Source organism: Salmo trutta, chromosome 21 (genome assembly GCF_901001165.1).
Source record: "Salmo trutta chromosome 21, fSalTru1.1, whole genome shotgun sequence".
Lineage (NCBI taxonomy): Eukaryota > Metazoa > Chordata > Actinopteri > Salmoniformes > Salmonidae > Salmo > Salmo trutta.
In genome coordinates this window covers 17,489,708-17,511,616 of record NC_042977.1, presented here as the reverse complement: position 1 = coordinate 17,511,616, position 21,909 = coordinate 17,489,708, and the positions used below count along the sequence as shown (strand labels likewise).

The 21,909-nt window shown below is 44.3% G+C and overlaps 1 protein-coding gene across 3 annotated transcripts; it reads left to right on the top strand.

Moving 5' to 3' along the window:
• Positions 1–1,826: 1,826 nt before the first annotated feature.
• On the top strand, positions 1,827–20,273 carry LOC115156843 (polymeric immunoglobulin receptor). 3 transcript variants are annotated; one of them, XM_029704590.1, is made up of 7 exons: positions 1,827–2,125; positions 2,268–2,588; positions 3,598–3,924; positions 8,121–8,195; positions 18,955–19,053; positions 19,317–19,369; positions 19,527–20,273. In XM_029704590.1, the coding sequence occupies exons 1-7, from the start codon at positions 2,083–2,085 to the stop codon at positions 19,740–19,742; spliced, it is 1,134 nt and encodes a 377-aa protein (XP_029560450.1). In that variant the 5' UTR covers positions 1,827–2,082; the 3' UTR covers positions 19,743–20,273. The 3 variants fall into 3 exon arrangements, with proteins under 3 accessions (XP_029560450.1, XP_029560452.1, XP_029560451.1); XM_029704592.1 differs by having other exon boundaries at positions 19,501–19,660; XM_029704591.1 differs by lacking the exon at positions 18,955–19,053 and having other exon boundaries at positions 1,828–2,125.
• The last annotated feature ends 1,636 nt before the right edge of the window (positions 20,274–21,909 follow it).

Genomic DNA, 21,909 nt, shown 5'->3' with positions numbered 1-21,909 from the left:
GAGGTCTGGATTTGGAGTCACACTCAAAATTAAAGTGGAAAACCACACTACAGGCTGATCCAACTTTGATGTAATGTCCTTAAAACAAGTCAAAATGAGGCTCAGTAGTGTGTGTGGCCTCCACGTGCCTGTATGACCTCCCTACAACGCCTGGGCATGCTCCTGATGAGGTGGCGGATGGTCTCCTGAGGGATCTCCTCCCAGACCTGGAATAAAGCATCCACCAACTCCTGGACAGTCTGTGGTGCAACGTGGCGTTGGTGGATGGAACGAAACATGATGTCCCAGATGTGCTCAATTGGATTCAGGTCTGGGCCAGTCCATAGCATCAATGCCTTCCTCTTGCAGGAACTGCTGACACACTCCAGCCACATGAGGTCAAGCATTGTCTTGCATTAGGAGGAACCCAGGGCCAACCGCACCAGCATAGGGTCTCACAAGGGGTCTGAGGATCTCATCTCGGTACCTAATGGCAATCAGGCTACCTCTGGCGAGCACATGGAGGGCTGTGCGGCCCCCCAAAGAAATGCCACCCCACACCATGACTGACCCACCGCCAAACCGGTCAGGCTGGAGGATGTTGCAGGCAGCAGAACGTTCTCCACGGCGTCTCCAGACTCTGTCATGTCTGTCACATGTGCTCAGTGTGAACCTGCTTTCATCTGTGAAGAGCACAGGGCGCCGGGGCGAATTTGCCAATCTTGGTGTTCTCTGGCAAATGCCAAACGTCCTGCACGGTGTTGGGCTGTAAGCACAACCTCCACCTGTGGACGTCGGGCCCTCATACCACCCTCATGGAGTCTGTTTCTGACCGTTTGAGCAGACACATGCACATTTGTGGCCTGCTGTAGGTCGTTTTGCAGGGCTCTGGCAGTGCTCCTCCTGCTCCTCCTTGCACAAAGGCGGAGGTAGCGGTCCTGCTGCTGGGTTGTTGCCCTCCTACGGCCTCCTCCACGTCTCCTGATGTACTGGCCTGTCTCCTGGTAGCGCCTCCATGCTCTGGACATTACGCTGACAGACACAGCAAACCTTCTTGCCACAGCTCGCATTGATGTGCCATCCTGGATGAGCTGCACTACCTGAGCCACTTGTGTGGGTTGTAGACTCCGTCTCATGCTACCACTAGAGTGAAAGCACCGCCAGCATTCAAAAGTGACCAAAACATCAGCCAGGAAGCATAGGAACTGAGAAGTGGTCTGTGGTCCCCACCTGCAGAACCACTCCTTTATTGGGGGTGTCTTGCTAATTGCCTATAATTTCCACCTGTTGTCTATTCCATTTGCACAACAGCATGTGAAATGTATTGTCAATCAGTGTTGCTTCCTAAGTGGACAGTTTGATTTCACAGAAGTGTGATTGACTTGGAGTTACATTGTGTTGTTTAAGTGTTCCCTTTATTTTTTTGAGCAGTGTATAATTAGAATAGTGTTCAAGGGACGGTCATCCATAACCAGAAACATACTATAGGTGAATGGTGTATATTTTCAAAACAATGAGTTGATGTACTTAATCTACTTCCCTAGTAGGTGTCATGACTTTCCTTTCATTAATCTGATGAATGTTATTCATCTATATATTGCATCGTATATGTTAAAAATTCCAATTTGTTGTGGCTAACGTTAGCAAGGTAGCTGTGGCTCACGTTAGTTAGGGTAGGGGTTAAGGTTAGGGTTAACAGTTAAGTTTGAAGTTAGTGTTAGGAGATAGGGTTAGGCATTAAGGTTAGGGTTAGGGGAAGTGTTAGTTAACATCCTAAGTAGTTGAAAAGTTGCGACACTGAACACAAATATAAACGCAACATGCAGCGAAATGGAGAAAGGGAGATGGAGAAAAAGGGAAGTAAATAGTTTGCTTGAATGTTCGAGTGCAAAGAGTGAGAGGGAATTAGGGGAGGCCAGAGAGGGGGAAAGTACATTCAGTTTGGAGTAGTAGAGAGAGCACAGGATCAAGACTTCGACATAAAGCATTATATCAGGAACTACATCTCGAGACAGCTGGACCAACCAGACAGTACTGAGTCCAACACTCTGACTGAGAGCTGAGAGCTGAGAGCTGAGAGCCGAGAGCCCCAGAACCCACAAGATGAGGAATCTACTGATATTAATCATCCTGTCCTTCATGACAGGTAATACACTTGTTATAACACTCTATAGCAATGTAATAACACCCAGTAAGTATTCTTTAAAATACTTCTACTCTAGAGTCTGGAATACCAGTGTGTATGGATAATATGATGATGCCACCACTGTTTTCTAATGTCATCTCAGGTTGTGTGAGCTGCCTTGAAGTGGAAGGATGCTCAGGAGGAACTGTCATCTTCACCTGTAAATACCCAGACAACTATCAAAGCAACGATAAATATTTCTGCAAGGAATCAACTCAAAGTTGTGAGGAGAAAATAAAAAGTGGGATGAAGAACACCTGGGAGAACAAGGATAGATTCTCTCTGTGTGACACTAATAGGAAACTCTTTACAGTGATAATCAGAAAACTGGAAAAAAGCGATGAAGGGAACTACAAATGTGAAGTGGCCACATCAGATCCATCAAGTGGCCATGTTACTATCGTGGAGCTGAAAGTAAAGGAAGGTGAAAGACTTTTATTTTAATTTAGCATAAAATGAATAGAACTTAAAGGGCAATTCCGCTACTTTTCAACCTCATAGTCATTATCTTCAGCACCATACCAGTGTCTACATATGTGAAAACGGCGCATTTCTATGATCTGTGGTTAGAAAGATAAGAAGAAAGGTCTTTAAAAAATGCTTCTCTGTGACATCACAGGGTAGGATCAAAACTTTTTTAAAAACGGAGTGGCTGTGGATCCAACTTTTCCCAGGCCTTTTTTTCCTGAATTAAAGATTTCGAAGCTTCTGCGTGTGCAGATCACGTTCTCCGCATGTTTATGCTCTACTTAACATCTATCTATATATTATATTCTCTGCTCTACTCGTAAAGAACAGGTTACCTCTGGCAAATGGTGTTAGAATAAAGTCAGATCAAAGCTGAATCCATGTCTGCAAGATTATGTAATGATAGCATTCTACATAACAGAACGGCATATAATAGTTACTGTAAGACTAAAACACCACAGCATTTTTCTCCTACATATGGCCAAAACTCAACAGCGCAAAACACGCAAAACACACAGGTAGGCTATGCTACAGTTTGTTAACACCATCTGCTCTAAAATATGCGCACTCTACATCATTCAAAACAACACTGTAGGGTACTTCAAACAACACTGCATAACTCAAGAAGATCTAAACGCGTGCAAAGTAGAGGTAAAAAGACTAATGCACAGAACTTGAGCCACACATTTTCTTGCAGCCCACGTCAGTGTTAATCTCACAGAAAATCCCTGTTTATAAAATGTTACAACTTTTGATGACGTCATCGGGATGATGTCAACTTTTTAAAATGTGCCTTTTTCACATATGTAGACACTGGTATTGTGCTGGAGATAATGAAAATTAAGTTGAAAAGTAGTGGAATTGCCCTTTAATCCAGTTAAATTTGTCTAGTCATGGTGGTCATCAAGTGAGGGTGAAAGGAGAGACTGAGGTAATAAAGGCTGAGGTTGTTTTTCCCTTGACAGATGACTGCTTTAAGAAATCAGTCAAAGAGACAGCCTATCTGGGGAGAAACGCTACCATCACCTGCAAGTATCCAGAGGACCATGAGAATCGCACCAAGTATTTCTGCAAACAAGACGATCGCTTCATCTGCAAAGACAATATCACTTTAGAATCTGAAAAAATATCAAACAAACATGGTCGATTATTTGTGTCTGATAACAGAAGGGAGAGAGTCTTCACTGTGACTTTCACCAACCTGACTGTGGAGGATACAGGGGTATACTGGTGTGGTGGGAAAACTCATGTCTACACCACCCTGATCACTGAAGTAGAACTCGCAGTTAACGGTGAGTGTAAGCATTGTTATTCATATCATCTACTCCAAGCACAGTTTTTTCCCCCAATTTATTTTGTTTTTAGACAAAAGAGAAATAGTAATACCATCCAGCTTATGTAGCAAGGCCTACTAGTATCTTGTTCACAGAGAATGCAAGGAATCAAGGAAAGACAAATTGTGAAAGAGCACTTCCTTTTGTCACTTCCTGTGTTGTGTTTCTATGTGGTGAGCTAGCTGTGAGATCTGGGCATGCTTGGGTATGCTTAGTCATGAGATAGTGGTCTGTGAAGGATTTGGGGATTTTGACAGTCCACTTTACAATTAGCTTGTAATCTTTGCTCTATGATGCCAACGACTTACTATCAAAGCACACTCTTTCAGCTACTTAGCCTATTGGTCATTTCAACTAATGAACTGTCTTACAATAGTACACTCTTAGAAAAAAGGGTTGCAAAAGGGTTCTTCGGCTGTCCCCATAGGATAACCCTTTTTTGGTTCAAATCAAATCAAATCAAATTTATTTATATAGCCCTTCGTACATCAGCTGATATCTCAAAGTGCTGTACAGAAACCCAGCCTAAAACCCCAAACAGCAAGCAATGCATGTGAAAGAAGCACGGTGGCTAGGAAAAACTCACTAGGAAAAACTCCCTAGAAAGGCCAAAAACCTAGGAAGAAACCTAGAGAGGAACCAGGCTATGAGGGGTGGCCAGTCCTCTTCTGGCTGTGCCGGGTGGATATTATAACAGAACATGGTCAAGATGTTCAAATGTTCATAAATGACCAGCATGGTCAAATAATAATAATCATAGTAGTTGTCGAGGGTGCAACAAGCACGTCCGGTGAACAGGTCAGGGTTCCATAGCCGCAGGCAGAACAGTTGAAACTGGAGCAGCAGCATGGCCAGGTGGACTGGGGACAGCAAGGAGTCATCATGCCAGGTAGTCCTGAGGCATGGTCCTAGGGCTCAGGTCCTCCGAGAGAAAGAAAGAAAGAGAGAAAGAGAGAATTAGAGAGAGCATATTTAAATTCACACAGGACACCGGATAAGACAAGAGAAATACTCCAGATGTAACAGACTGACCCTAGCCCCCCGACACATAAACTACTGCAGTATAAATACTGGAGGCTGAGACAGGAGGGATCAGAAGACACTGTGGCCCCATCCGATGATACCTCCGGACAGGGCCAAACAGGCAGGATATAACCCCACCCACTTTGCCAAAGCACAGCCCCCACACCACTAGAGGGATGTCTCCAACCACCAACTTACCGTCCTAAGACAAGGCCGGGTATAGCCCACAAAGATCTCCGCCACGGCACAACCCAAGGGGGGGGGGGGCGCCAACCCAGACAGGAAGACCACGTCAGTGACTCAACCCACTCAAGTGACGCACCCCTCCCATGGACGGCATGGAAGAACACCAGTAAGCCAGTGACTCAGCCCCTGTAATAGGGTTAGAGGCAGAGAATCCCAGTGGAGAGAGGGGAACCGGCAAGGCAGAGACAGCAAGGGCGGTTCGTTGCTCCAGCCTTTCCGTTCACCTTCACACTCCTGGGCCAGACTATACTTAATCATAGGACCTACTGAAGAGATACGTTTTCAGTAAAGACTTAAAGGTTGAGACTGAGTCTGCGTCTCTCACATGGGTAGGCAGACCATTCCATAAAAATGGAGCTCTATAGGAGAAAGTCCTACCTCCAGCCGTTTGCTTAGAAATTCTAGGGACAATTAGGAGGCCTGCGTCTTGTGACCGTTGCGTACATGTAGGTATGTACGGCAGGACCAAATCGGAAATATAGGTAGGAGCAAGCCCATGTAATACTTTGTAGGTTAGCAGTAAAACCTTGAAATCAGCCCTTGCCTTAACAGGAAGCCAGTGTAGGGAGGCTAGCACTGGAGTAATATGATCACATTTTTTGGTTCTAGTCAGGATTCTAGCAGCCGTATTTAGCACTAACTGAAGTTTGTTTAGTGCTTTATCCGGGTAGCCGGAAAGTAGAGCATTGCAGTAGTCCAGCCTAGAAGTAACAAAAGCATGGATTAATTTTTCTGCATCATTTTTGGACAGAAAGTTTCTGATTTTTGCAATGTTACGTAGATGGAAAAAAGCTGTCCTTGAAACAGTCTTGATATGTTCTTCAAAAGAGAGATCAGGGTCCAGAGTAACGCCGAGGTCCTTCACAGTTTTATTTGAGACGACTGTACAACCATCCAGATTAATTGTCAGATTCAACAGAAGATCTCTTTGTTTCTTGGGACCTAGAACAAGCATCTCTGTTTTGTCCGAGTTTAAGAGTAGAAAGTTTGCAGCCATCCACTTCCTTATGTCTAAGACACAGGCTTCTAGCGAGGGCAATTTTGGGGCTTCACCATGTTTCATTGAAATGTACAGCTGTGTGTCATCCGCATAGCAGTGAAATTTAACATTATGTTTTCGAATGACATCCCCAAGAGGTAAAATATATTGTGAAAACAATAGTGGTCCTAAAACGGAACCTTGAGGAACACCGAAATTTACAGTTGATTTGTCAGAGGACAAACCATTCACAGAGACAAACTGACATCTTTCCGACAGATAAGATTTAAACCAGGCCAGAACTTGTCCATGTAGACCAATTTGGGTTTCCAATCTCTCCAAAAGAATGTGGTGATCGATGGTATCAAAAGCAGCACTAAGGTCTACGAGCACGAGGACAGATGCAGCGTCATTAAAAGGTCATTTACCACCTTCACAAGTGCAGTCTCAGTGCTATGATGGGGTCTAAAACCAGACTGAAGCGTTTCGTATACATTGTTTGTCTTCAGGAAGGCAGTGAGTTGCTGCGCAACAGCTTTTTCTAAAATCTTTGAGAGGAATGGAAGATTCGATATAGGCCGATAGTTTTTTATAATTTCTGGGTCAAGATTCGGCTTTTTCAAGAGAGGCTTTATTATTGCCACTTTTAGTGAGCTTGGTACACATCCGGTGGATAGAGAGCCGTTTATTATGTTCAACATAGGAGGGCCGAGCACAGGAAGCAGCTCTTTCAGTAGTTTAGTTGGAATAGGGTCCAGTATGCAGCTTGAGGGTTTAGAGGCCATGATTATTTTCATCATTGTGTCAAGAGATATAGTACTAAAACACTTTAGTATCTCCCTTGATCCTAGGTCCTGGCAGAGTTGTGCAGACTCAGGACAATGGAGCTTTGGAGGAATACGCAGATTTAAAGAGGAGTCTGTAATTTGCTTTTTAATGATCATGATCTTTTCCTCAAAGAAGTTCACAAATGTATTACTGCTGAAGTGAAAGCCATCCTCCATTTGCTAATGCTGCTTTTTAGTTAGCTTTGCGACAGTATCAAAAATAAATTTCGGATTGTTCTTATTTTCCTCAATTAAGTTGGAAAAATAGGATGATCGAGCAGCAGTGAGGGCTCTTCGATACTGCACGGTACTGTCTTTCCAAGACAGGTAGAACCCTTTTTGGTTCCAGGTAGAACCCTTTCCGGGTGCTGGTAGAACTCTTTTGGGTTCCATGTAGAACCCTCTATGGAAACGGTTCTATGTGGAACCCAGAAGGGTTCTACCTGGAACCAAAAATAGTTCTTCAAAGGGTTCTCCTATGGGGACAACCGAAGAACCTTTATTGGTTCTACATAGCACATTTTTTTCTAAGAGTGAAGGGAACTGTGGGCCTATTACTCCACTGTTTGTTCTCATAGGAGACATTGTGAACAAATAATGTTCACTGTCAAGTTAGTGCGCACTACAAATATGAAAAAGAAATGAAGTACTATTTGCATATGAAGATGTTATGTATTGCACCTATAATATTCCTCTATTGTATGTGGGCCCACTGTTAGGTTACTCAGGCAAACAGCAAGTTTAGCTAAAAAAACAACAACATCTAATTTAATTGTTAATTTGAATGTATATGTGAATATGCATATGTCTATATGAAAAGTGTATACAAAGGATTTGTGTTTTTTGGTGTTGTCTCTTGACAATATATGACTCTCCTATCTTATTTTTAATTAAATGTACTATTATCTTAGGTGGTTCTTGTCTATAACTGTTCTGTAGTCTGTCATTTATTTTTCTATGTTTTGTGTGGACCCCAGGAAGAGTAGAGGAATGGGGATCCTTATAAACTAAATATTTGTGAGGCTGTAATTGTGGCAAGCAGTTAAAACATTTCCCCTTTTTGTGTCTCTAACGATTAGCGCCACCCAAGACCACCATGGTGACAACCATGTCTCCTGCATCTTCATCCAGGTCACCACCATCACCACTAAATAGTAAATCAAACCTTGATATGTACATTTTTGTTTTTTGTATATTTTTTTAGGGGATAGATCAGATTTAATATTGCAGCTAGATTGTGGTGTCTATCGATGTAATTGTCTGCATAATTTCCAATCCCCCATATATATTTGTACAGTGCATTCGGAAAGTACTCAGACCCCTTGACTTTTCCCACATTTTGTTACATTACAGCCTTACTCTAAAATGGATTCAATCGTTTTTTCATTTATCAATCTACACCCCATGATGACAAAGCAAAAACAGGTTTTTAATATTTTTGCAAATGTATTAAAAGTAAATATCACATTTACATACACTACCATTCAAAAGGTTTAGAACACCTACTCATTCAGTTTTTCTTTATTTTACTATTTTCTACACTGTAGAATAATAGTGAAGACATCAAAAGAGTGAAATAGCACATATGGAATCATGCAGTAACCAAAAAAGTGTTAAACAAATCTAAATATATTTTATATTTGAGATTCTTCAAATAGCCACCCTTTGCCTTAATGACAGCTTTGCACAGTCTTAGCATTCTCTCAACCAGCTTCATGATCTAGTCACCTGGAATGCATTTCATTTAACAGGTGTGCCTTCTTAAAAGTTAATTTGTGGAATTTCTTTCCTTCTTAATGCGTTTGAGCCAATCAGTTGTGTTGTGAAAAGATAGGGGGGTATACAGAAGATAGCCCTATTTGGTAAAATACCAAGTCCACATTATGGCAAGAACAGCTCAAATAAGCAAAGATAAACAACAGCCCATCATTACTTTAAGACATGAAGGTCAGTCAATACTGAAAATTTCAAGAACTTTGAACGTTTCTTCAAGTGCAGTCGCAAAAACCATAAAGCGCTATGATGAAACTGGCTCTCATGAAGACCACCACAGGAATGGAAGACTCAGAGTTACCTCTGCTGCAGAGGATAAGTTCATTACCAGCCTCAGAAATTGCAGCTCAAATAAATGCTTCAATGAGTTCAAGCAACAGACATATCTCAACATAAACTGTTTAGAGGAGACTGTGTGAATCAGATCTTCATGGTCGAATTGCTGCAAAGAAACCACTACTAAAGACACGAATAAGAAGACGAGACTTGCTTGGGCCAAGACACAAGAGCAATGGACATTAGACCAGTGGAAATGTGTCCTTTGGTCTGGAGTGTCACACCCTAATCTGTTACACCTGTCTTTGTGCTTGTCTCCACCACTCACCAGGTCTCCCATCTCCCCTCATTATCCCCTGTGTACTTACAGTTGAAGTCGGAAGTTTACATACACCTTAGCCAAATACATTTAAACTCACTTTTTCACAATTCCTGATTTTTAATCATAGTAGACATTCCCTGTCTTAGGTCAGTTAGGATCACCACTTTATTTTAAGATTGTGAAATGTCAGAATAATAGTAGAGAGAATGATTTATTTCAGCTTTTATTTCTTTCATCACATTCCCAGTGGGTCAGAATTGTACATGCACTCAATTAGTATTTGGTAGCATTGCCTTTAAATTGTTTAACTTGGGTCAAACGTTTCGGGTAGCCTTCCACAAGCTTCCCACAATAAGTTGGGTGAATTTTGGCCCATTCCTCCTGACAGAGCTGGTGCAACTGAGTCAGGTTTGTAGGCCTCCTTGCTGGCACATGCTTTTTCAGTTCTGCCCTCAAATCTTCTATGGGATTGAGGTCAGGGCTTTGTGATGGCCACTCCAATACCTTGACTTTGTTGTCCTTAAGCCAGTTTGCCACAACTTTGGAAGTATGCTTGGGGTCAATGTCCATTTGGAAGACCCATTTGCGACCAAGCTTTAACTTCCTGACTGATGTCTGGAGATGTTGCTTCAATATATCCACATAATTTTCCTACCTCATGATGCCATCTATTTTGTGAAGTGCACCAGTCCCTCCTGCAGCAAAGCACCCCCACAACATGCTGCTGCCACCCCCTTGCTTCACGGTTGGGATGGTATTCTTCGGCTTGCAAGCCTCCCCCTTTTTCCTCCAAACATAACGATGGTCATTATGGCCAAACAGTTCTATTTTTGTTTCATCAGACCAGAGGACATTTCTCCAAAAAGTACGGTCTTTGTCCCCATGTGCAGTTGCAAACCGTAGTCTGGCTTTTTCAGGTTAACCTTTTTGGGTTATGTCGATATAGGACTTGTTTAACTGTGGATATAGATACCTTTGTACCGGTTTCCTCCAGCATCTTCACAAGGTCCTTTGCTGTTGTTCTGGGATTGATTTGCACTTTTCGCACCAAAGTATGTTCATCTCTAGGAGACAGAAAGCGTCTCCTTCCTGAGCAGTATGACAGCTGCGAGGTCCCATGGTGTTTATACTTGCGAACTATTGTTTGTACAGATGAACATGGTACCTTCAGGCATTTGGAAATTGCTCCCAAGGATGAACCAGACTTGTGGAGGTCTACAAATTACAGTTCTTGGCTGATTTCTTTTGATTTTCCCATGATGTCAAGCAAGAGGCACTGAGTTTGAAGATAGGCTTTGAAATACGTCCACAGGTACACCTCCAATTGACTCAAATGATGTCAATTAGCCTATCAGAAGCGTCTATAGCCATGACGTTTTCTGGAATTTCCCAAGCTGTTTAAAGGCACAGTTAACTTAGTGTATGTAAACTTCTGACCCACTGGAGTTGTGATACAGTGAATTATAGGTGAAATAATCTGTTACGGTGTCGTAAGGATTGGACCAAGGTGCAGCGGGAACGTGTATTCTCATCTTCTTTATTTAGTGAAAAGAAGGAAAAACAAAAAGAAACACGTATACAAAACAATGAACGACACTAAACAGTCCTGTCAGGTGCACAGACACAAACAGGAGAAAACTACCCACAAATCCCATAGAGAAAACTCCCCTCTTAAATAATACCTTCAATTAGAAGCAACTAGGAGCAGCTGCTTCCAATTGAAGGTCAACCCCATTAACTAAACATAGAAATAGAAAGACTAGAACTAACATAGAAATAAACTAACAAGAACATAGCCCAACAAACCCCAAAACACTCTAAACAAACACCCCTCTTACATAGGAACATAGCCCAACAAACCCCAAACCACATAAAACAAACACCCCCTGCCACGTCCTGACCAAACTGCAATAACCCCTTATACTGGTCAGGACGTGACATAATCTGTCTGTAAACAATTGTTGGAACAATTACTTGTGTCATGCACAAAGTAGATGTCCTAACTGACTTGCCAAATCTATAGTTTGTTAACAAGACATTTGTGGATTGGTTGAAAAACGAGTTTTAATGACTCCAACCTAAGTGTATGTAAACTTCCGACTTCAACTGTATACCTGTGTTCTCTGTTTGTCTGTGCCCAGTTCGTTTTGTTCGTCAAGCCTACCAGCGTTTTTCCCCTTGCACCTGTCTTTTCTATAATTCCTGTTTTCTAGTTTTCCTGGTTTTGACCATTCCGCCTGCCCTTACCCTGACCCTGAGCCTGCCTGCCGTCCTGTACCTTCTCCCAGCACACTGGATTACTGACCTCTGTCTGCCCTGACCCTGAGACTGCCTACTGTTCTGTACCTTTTGGACTCTGATCTGGATTACTGACCTCTGCCTGCCCTTGACCTGTCGTTTTGCCTGCCCCCCTGTTCTAGGGAGAAATGGCCCCATGAGCAAGAAGTCGGAAAGGTGGGAGGGACACCAGAAGGAAGATTAAATTACAGCTCTAAAATCAATCAAGGATAGAGTGTGGTTGTTACACATCAAGCTGTCTGTCCTCTTTAGTCAGGCAGAATGACAGACCAGGTAGCAGCAGGGTTTGGCCTGGTATAACCATAGCATCCATGTCCTAGTCACATGGTGCTAACATCAAACAAAGAGCCACCTCTGTTCGGCGTTGAGCAGAGATGACTAATTGTTAACCCTTCCTGTCAGGCGCGGCACAGAAGACATATCAGGATCTGACGGTTGACCAGGCAACACATTACGAGGTGCTGAAAAAGGAAATCCTGCACCGGCATGGTTACACCCTGATCCGTGCTTCTACACCTGCATTGCTTGCTGTTTGGGGTTTTAGGCTGGGTTTCTGTACAGCACTTTGTGATATCAGCTGATGTAAGAAGGGCTATATAAATACATTTTATTTGACTAGCAGGGCACAAAGATTCCATGATTGGGCGTATGATCTTACAGCATCCCCCGATCACAAATGCATGATCTAATTGGGCTGGCCAACTGCTGAACCCCTGATGCTCATGACCATCGAGAAAGTGGTCATAGATACATATATACGCTCTCTCCCATTCGCAGCTAAAAAGTTAGCCAGCCAAGCTAACGCGCAGAGTGCAGATCAGCTGGTGGAACTGGTTGAAGGACAACAGGTGGCTTTGGAGGTCCTGTGCAGCGGACAACCACGGAAGGCTGAACCGTCCACTCGCCCGAAGAAGCGGAAAAGGAAGGAGGACCACACCGGGACCCCAGCCAAGGATGAGGGGACACCAACAGCCAATTCCCCGAGATGACGCCCCTTCCTGAACCTGGACAGCAGGAAGTGCTATGGGTGTGGTGAGCTGGGACACATCGCCTGGAACTGTCCAGCCCACATTGTCCCAATGCCTTCGGCCTCAGTCAATGAGGTAGTCACCGGGCATCCCTGCGGCTTACTGAGGGCATGCTGGGCTGAGGAGAGTGGTTCTTCCCCTGTCTCCAATACATACTGGTGATTTTGGATTATGCCACCAGGTACCCGGAAGCCATTCCCCTGCACACCATGGCCATCATTGGAATTGCACGTGAGTTGGTTATGCTGTTCTCCTGAGTAGGCATTCCCGATGAGATATTGACCGACCAGGGCACCCCGTTCATGTCACGAATCATGAAGGATCTATGCAAGCTAATGAGAATAACCCAGTAGCGCATCTCAGACCGATGAATTGGTGGAAAGATGTAATCAAACCCTGAAGCAGATGTTAAAGAAGGTGATGGAGGCTGACGGAAATAATTGGGACCAGCTGCTACCCTACCTGATGTTCTCGATCTGAGAAGTGCCCCAAGCTTCAACAGGATTCTCTCCCTCCGAACTCCTGTACGGGAGACGACCCCGAGGACTGCTGGACGTGGCAAAAGAAGCCTGGGTACAGCAACCGTCGCCCCACCGAACCTTGGTGGAACACGTGGGAGACATGAGAAATAGGATGGCAACCCTGTGGTCCCTGGTACGTGAACACATGCTGGAGGCCCAGGAGGCCCAAGTGAGGGTGTACAACAGAGGGGCACAACGATGTGACTTTCAGCCCGGAGACAAAGTGTTGGTTTTGGTCCCCACCTCAGAATGTAACTTTTTGGCCCAATGGAACGGGCCATACGGAGTCATTGAGAAGGTGGGTGAAGTTAACTATAAGGTCAGACAGCCGGGACGTAGGCATCTGATCCAGATTTACCATGTGAATCTGCTAAAGAACTGGAATGCACGTGATGTACTCTACTCTATTTGCCCGAAGAAGGCTACCATAGAGGCCGAGCCGGCGGAGGTGCCAATGGGGGAGCAGCTGAGCCAAGCCCGGAAGCAGTAGCTGAGGGAGTTGGTCGGCCGAAACCAGGATGTGTTCTCCAGTGAACCAGGACACACCGTACTGGTACAGCACTGCGTCATCACCAAACCCGGGAAAAAGGTGAAGTTGAGACCCTACAGCATACCAGAAGCAAGGAGAGAGGCTGTCAGGCCCAAGGTAAAAACGATGTTGGAAGCTGATATAATCGAAGAGTTGATTAGTGAGGGGTGCAGCCCCATAGTATTGGTGCCGAAACCAGACGGCACCATCCAATTCTGTAATGATTTTAGGAAGGTAAATTCAATCTCAAAGTTCGACGCCTACCCCATGCCCGGAATTAATGAATTAATCGAACGGCTAGGGACCGCCTGATTTATCAGCACGCTCGACCTGATGAAGGGTTATTGGCAGGTGCCCTTAGCTCCTGAGGCACGGGAGAAAACTGCTTTTGCCACCCCGGATGGTCTGTTCCGTTACAAGAAGCTGCACTTTGGACTGCACAGGGCCCCGGGCCACGTTTCAGAGGTTGATGGACTAGGTTTTCCGACCCCATCGGAAGTACGCAGTGGCATACATCAATGATATTGTGATCCATGGAAGTGAGTTGGAGACACATCTAAACCAGGTGAGCGTGGTAGTGTAGGCCTTATGGAAGGCGGGGCTCACAGCAAACCCAAAGAAATGTCGGCTTGGCCTGCGGGAGGGTGAGTACCTGAGGTACACGATCGGGAGGGGATGTGTCAAACCCAAAGTGAAGAAAGTGGAGGCGATTCGGGACTGGCCCGCCCCCTCACCAAGAAGCAGGTATGCACGTTTGTGGGGTTGACTAGTTACTACCGGGGATTTATTCCCCACTTTGCCTACCTAGCCAGCCCCCTGACAGATCTGACCAGGAGCGTCTGTCCGCCCAGGTGAAGTGGACCAAGGAGACAGAGAAAGCCTTCCAGGACCTAAAGGGAGCACTGTGTTCTGCACCCGTGCTGGTGACACCGGACTTCTCCAAACCAGTGGTGGTTAAGATCGATGCGTCCGAAACAGGGGTGGGTGTTGTCCTATCACAGCTTCAAGAAGGTGAGGAACACCCAGTCATGTACATTAGCCGGAAGCTGTTGCCGCAGGAACAAAGATATCCCACGGTGGAGAAAGAATGTCTAGTGATCAAGTGGACGCTAGAAACGCTGAAGTATTACTTATTGGGACGGCGCTTCACCCTCGTAACGGACCATGCACCACTGGTTTGGATGTCATGGAATAAGGACAGTAATGCCAGGGTCACCCACTGGTTCCTATCCCTACAGCCCTTTGCTTTCTCTATCGTCCACAGATCAGGTGCCGCCCATGGAAATGCTGATGCCCTCTCCAGGAGGTATGCTCTAGGGAGCTGGATCGCCCCTCCCTCCCAGTCAGAGCTGAGGGGGCGGTGTGTAGGAGATGGCAGGGAGAGGTGAGTGGAGTGGTCATTGTGGGGAGATATCTGGCAGCCCGTTGGCTCCACCTCCGGGCCTTATATGGACATACTGCCCCAACGAGGAAAGGCTGTGGCTCGTTAAGCCAGGGAGCGTGAGTGAGAGAAGCGAGAACAATATCTGTGTGATTACCCGTTGTGACCTGGACTGTCGGACTACCCCCCTTGTGTACCGGACTGGATTGGCTGAGGACCCAAGTGTGAGGATTACTCCTGGAAAACGGAACGGACAAAGAGAACGACTTGTGGACTGTGAGGTTATTGGTGAATTCCCCCATGTACCAAAATCCCTAATAAACTTGCCATTTGCATTCTGATTGTGCTACTGGTGCCTGTTTTGTTATTGAACTTAGTGACATGGAAACCCCACACCCTTGAGCCTGCTACAATATGTTATTGTGGGTGTCGCAAAATGCTTGTGCTTCTAGCTCCGACAGTGCAGTAATATCTAACAAATTACACAACATATACACACAAATCTAAGTAGGAATGAATTAAGACTATATACATATGGACGAACGATGTCAGAGCGGAACGGACTAAGATACAGTAGAATAGTATAGAAAACAGTATATACATATGAGATGAGTAATGCCAGATATGTAAGCATTATTAAAGTGACTAGTGTTCCATTCCTTAAAGTGGCCAGAGATTTCTAGTCTATGCCTATAGGCAGCAGCCTCTAATGTGCTAGTGATGGTTGTGTAACAGTCTGATGGCCTTGAGATAGAAGCTGTTTTTCAGTCTCTCGGTCCCAGCTTTGATGCACCTGTACTGACCTCGCCTTCTGGATGATAGCGGGGTGAACAGGCAGTGGCTCAGATAGTTGATGTCCTTGATGATCTTTTTGGCCTTCCTGTGACATCGGGTGCTGTAGGTGTCCTGGAGGGCGGGTTGTTTGCCCCAGATAATGCGTTGGGCAGACCGCACCACCTTCTGGAGAGCCTTGCGGTTGCGGGCGGTGCAGTTGCCGTACCAGGCTGTGATACAGCCCAACAGGATGCTTTCAATTGTGCATCTGTAAAAGTTTGTTAGGGGACAAGCCAAATTTCTTTAGCGTCCTGAGGTTGAAGAGGCTCTGTTACGCCTTCTTCACCACAGTCTGTGTGGGTGGTCCATTTCAGTTTGTCAGTGATGTGTACGTCATGTAACTTGAAGCTTTCCACCTTCGCCATTGCGGTCCTGTCGATGTGGATGGGGGTGCACCCTCTGCTGTTTCCTGAAGTCCACAATCATCTCCTTTATTTTGTTGACGTTGAGTGAGAGGTTGTTTTCCAGGCACCACAATCCCAGAGCCCTCACCTCCTCACTGTAGGCTGTCTCGTCATCGTTGGTAATCAAGCCTACTACTGTTGTCGTCTGCAAACTTGATTGAGTTGGAGGCGTGCTTGGCCACGCAGTCATGGGTGAGCAGGGTGTACAGGAGGGGGCTGAGCACCTACCCTTGTGGGGCCCCAGTGTTGAGGATCAGCGGAGTGGAGGGGATATTTCCTACCTTCACCACCTGGGGGCGGCCTGTCAGGAAGTCCAGGACCCAGTTGCACAGGGCAGGGTTCAGACCCAGGACCTCATGCTTAATGATGAGCTTCGAGGGTACTATGGTGTTGAATGCTGAGCTAAAGTCAATTAACAGCATTCTTACATAAATATTCCTATTGTCCAGATGGGATAGGGCAGTGTGCAGAGTGATGGCGATTGCGTCGTTTGTGGATCTATTGGGGCGGTAAGCAAATTGAAGTGGGTCTAGGGTGGCAGGTAAGGTAGAGGTGATATGACCCTTGACTAGTCTCTCAAAGCACTTCATGATGACAGAGGTGAGTGCTACGGGGCGATGGTCATTAAGTTCAGTTACCTTTGCCTTCTTGGGTACAGGAACAATGATGGCCATCTTGAAGCATGTGGGGACAGCAGACTGGAATAGGGAGAGAATTTGAATATGCCCGTAAACACACCAGCCAGCTGGTCTGCGCATGCTCTGAGGACGTGGCTAGGGATGCCGTCTGGGTCGGCAGCCTTGCAAGGGTTAACACGTTTAAATGTTTTACTCACGTCGGCCACGGAGAAGGAGAGCCCACAGTCCTTGAATGTCCTTGTAAATAGATGTGCAGCAATGCTCCTGGTCCAACCTGACAGAGCTTGAGGATCTGTAGAGAAAAATTTGAGAAACTCCCCAGATACAGTTGTGCCAAGCTTGTAGCGTCATACCCAAGAAGACTCAAGGCAGTAATCACTGCCAAAGGTGCTTCAACAAATTATTGAGTAAAGGGTCTGAATACTTATGTCAACGTGATATTTCAGTTTTTTATGTTTAATACATTTGCAAAAAATTCTAAAATCCTGTTTTTGCTTTGCTATTATGGGGTATTTTGTGTAGTTTGATGAGGGGGTAAAACTATTTAATCAATTTTAGAATAAGGCTGTGACATAACAAAATGTGGAAAAGGTCAAGGGGTCTGAATACTTTCCGAATGCGCTGTATAACTGTTTGGTTTGGTTCTGTCCTCTATAGTGCTGTCCGGTTATAACATGATGTTGTGTCCCATCACGGTACTCTAGATAGTCACCACCACACACACACACAGCTGTTTCCTTTGAAGATGTTTAGATGTTTATATGATTTTGCAGTGGTGTAAAGTACTTCAGTAAAAATACTTTAAAGTACTACTTAAGTAGTTTTTTGGGGTATCTGTACTTTACGATATATATTTTGACAACTTTGACCTTTTCTTCACTTCATTCCTAAAGAAAATAATGTACTTTTTACTCCATACATTTTCCCTGAAAACCAAAAGTACACATTCCATTTTGAGTGGCTAGCAGGACAGGACATTTGTCAAATTCATGCACTTATCAAGAGAACATCCCTGGTCATCCCTATTGCCTCTAACCTGGCAGACTCACTAAACAGAAATGCTTTGTTTGTAAATTATGTCTGAGTGTTGGAGTGTGCCCCTTGCTATCTGTAAAAAAAAAAAAAAACAGAGAAAATGGTCTGGTTTGCTTAATATAAGCACTTTGAAATGCTTTTACTTTCCATTTTATATTTTAGCAATTACATTTACTTTTGATACTTAAGTATATTTAAAACCAAATACTTTTAGACTTTTACTCAAGTAGTATTTTACTGGGTGACTTTCACTTTTACTTGAGTAATTTCCTGTTTAAGGTATCTTTACTTTTACTCAAGTATGACAATTGGGTACTTTTTCCACCACTGTGATTTTGGTGATCCGAATGACTTGGAATCTTATTGTTGTGGTTATTTCAATACATGCACAACACTCAGAAATTCGTGTTCCTGTCGACAACAAAAAGTCCTCAGAAACATGTCTTCTCCCTTCTGACGACAATAACACTCTGACCTAAGGGGCGGGTGCAGTAGCCAGATGCGCATTTCCAAGCACTCTGATTGGTTGGGCATGGCAGGGCTTTGATGGGTGAGGCATAACTTAGGTAGGCTGAGCAGCCGAACAAACAGGACTGAAAGGAAACTGAAGGGACTGTGAGGGGAAGTTAGGTAGAGAGGAGAGGAGCAGGACGGCCTTTTTTACACTAACTTTAACCATTATGTAGGATACATCCAACGTATGCACCACACAAAACGCACCGCAATTTCCTCTGCAAAGCAATGACGCTGTCGGTCTGATTGAGGCTTAAGTTACACTGGAAGGACTGTATGTCAGCAGAAAAGAAGAGCTAATTGCTTGTGGTCTACTCTCTCTGTGTGTGCGTGTTTATGTGTGGGTGTGTGTGTCTTCAAGGTACCTCTGTGGTCACCATTGTATCTGTGAGTCTGGGTGGGTTGGTGTTTGCTGCCTTCCTGGTCATTGTCTACAGTTGTAAACGCAACAAACAGAAAGGTTCGTTTTTTTTAACACACACACACACACACACTCCAGTGGAAGCTGCTGAGGGGAGGACGGCTCATAATAATGGCCAGAATAGTCAGAATATTCAATAGAATTGATCAAACACATGGTTTTGATATGTTTGATACCATTCCATTCACTCCACACACAAAGACACACACAGAGCAGACCACATCCAATCAGCTCCTCTGGTCTGCTTCCAGTTCTTCCAGTGTAACTCTCCCTATGAGTGATGTGTGCTTTGTGTACCACAGGAGCTGCCTCCTCAACACACAGGCTGAGCACAGATGCAGGGAATAATGGAAAGGTCAGTGTGTGTGTGTGTGTGAGTGAGTGAGTGTGTGTGTGTGTTTACGTAAGTGTGTGTCAAACAATTTGTTCCTCCCACTCCCTCTGTCTTCGTCCTCCCTCTCTTCTCCCTCCTCCTCTTCATCCTAGTCTCTCCTCCTCTTCCTCCTCTCCAGGGTGGTCATGGTATTGGTGACTCTGAAGATATAAAAGAGCGCTCCCTTCAGCCAGACTCAGTTCCGGCGACCACCATCTACGCCTCTGACTCTCTTCACTACGCCAGTGTCAACTTCCAGAAGAACCCCGTCTGCCCCACCGAAGCCGCCATCGCTAAAGAGGACACTCCTTTTGCTGACTACGCCACTGTGAACTTTGGTCAAAGCCCGGCCTAATCTATGGTCAATCATCCAAACAGGGCTTCGGAGGCTGTACTTAACAGTCAACAAACCCTGAGACACATGAGTCACTGGCGACCAATCACAACGGATATAGGCCTACACACACTGGCAACCAATCACAAGGGGCGTGTTTTAAACTCTGTGCCACTCGATGTCTTTCAAATAAGAGGACATTTTGTAAATAATTACAAAATAACAAAATGTCCTCTTATTTGAAAGACATCGAGTGGTAGAAAAGGACATTATCCCCTCAAGGGTTACAACGTGCGTTTACACTTCTCTAAGTAGCTTTCCTTCACTGGAGACAGGACATGAGACATTCTGTGCATCAGAGGGGTAAAGACTAGGGCACTATGCAAAGGCAGTCATGTAGGGAAGCCCTACAGCTGCATCATCTGCTTCATGTCCTTACAGTCAGATGTGTTGCTGACTTCTCTTCCATATGTCTTTTCACCCCTTTATGTTTGGGACACTTAATTTGCATTTTAAGTTTTTATCAGTAAACTCAGTAACTGTCTCATCTGGCTCCCGAGTTGCGCAGTGGTCTAAGACACTAGATCTCAGTGCAAGAGGCGTCACTGCAGTACCTGGTTTGAATCCAGGCTGCATCACATCCGGCTGTGATTGGGAGTCCCATAGGGCGGCGCGCAATTGGCCCAGTGTCATCCGGGTTTGGCCGGGGTAGGCCGTTATTGTAAATAAGAATTTGTTCTAAACTGATTTGCCTAGTTAAATAAAGGTTACATTTAAAACATATACAGTGGGGGGAAAAAGTATTGGATCCCCTGCTGGTTTTGTAAGTTTGCCCACTGACAAAGAAAGGATCAGTCTATAATTTTAATGGTGGGTTTATTTGAACAGTGAGAGACAGAATAACAACAAAAATATCCAGAAAACAGCATGTCAAAAATGTTAGAAATTGATTTGCATTTTAATGAGGGAAATAAGTATTTTCAGAAAGATTTCTGGCTCCAAGGTGTCTTTTATACAGGTAACGAGCTGAGATTAGGAGCACACTCTTAACCTGTCTGGGCTAGGGGGCAGTATTTTCACGGCCGGATGAAAAACGTACCCGATTTAAACTGGTTACTACTCTTGCCCAAAAATGAGAATATGCATATTATTAGTATATTTGGATAGAAAACACTCTGAAGTTTCTAAAACTGTTTGAATGGTGTCTGTGAGTATAACAGAAATCATATGGCAGGCAAAAACCTGACAAAAATCCAAGCAGGAAGTGGCCTGTCTGAGAATTTGTAGTTCTTCTTTTGATTCTCTATCGAAACTACAGTATCTGTGGGGTTACGTAGCACTTTCTAAGGCTTCCATTGGCTCTCTAAAGCCTTCAGAAAGCGGATTTAGGCGTCTCCTGTCTCTGGGCAGAGTATAGTAGCTCAATTTCTCAGTGGTCTGCCTGGTGACAAAGAGATTGGATATGCTCGTTCACGAGACCACGCTGTTTTTTCTTTTCCTCTTTGAATGAATACACTATTGTCCGGTTGTAATATTATCGCTATTTTACGAGAAAAATACCATAAAAATTGATTTTAAACAGCGTTTGACATGCTTCTAAGTACAGTAATGGAACATTTTGATTTTTTTTGTCTCGAAATGCGCTCGCGCGCTACCCTTTGGATAGTAACCTGAACGCACGAACAAAACGGAGGTATTTGGACATAACTATGGATTATTTGGAACAAAAACAACATTTCTTGTTGAAGTAGCAGTCCTGGGAGTTTATTCTGACGAAGATCAGCAAAGGTAATACAATTTTTCTAATACTAATTCTGAGTTTAGTGTTGCTCGAACTTGGCGGGTGTCTGAGTAGCTCACCGTGATGTCTGAGCTATATACTCAGAATATTGCAAAATGTGCTTTCGCCGAAAAGCTATTTTAAAATCTGACATAGCGATTGCATAAAGGAGTTCTGTATCTATAATTCTTAAAATAATTGTTATGTATTTTGTCAACATTTATGATGAGTAATTTAGTAAATTCACCGGAAGTTTTCGGTGGGAATACATTTTCTGAACATCACACGCCAATGTAAAAAGCTTTTTTTTGATATAAATATGAACTTGATTGAACAAAACATGCATGTATTGTATAACCTAATGTCCTAGGAGTGTCATCTGATGAAGATCATCAAAGGTTAGTGCTT

Excerpts from the sequence above, each read along its gene's own strand:
- LOC115156843 (XM_029704590.1), top strand. The coding sequence starts at position 2,083 with ATGAGGAATCTACTGATATTAATCATCCTGTCCTTCATGACAG. Across the intron at positions 2,126-2,267 it reads CATCCTGTCCTTCATGACAG|GTTGTGTGAGCTGCCTTGAA; the intron begins GTAATACACTTG and ends ATGTCATCTCAG. Across the intron at positions 19,054-19,316 it reads TAAACGCAACAAACAGAAAG|GAGCTGCCTCCTCAACACAC; the intron begins GTTCGTTTTTTT and ends TGTGTACCACAG.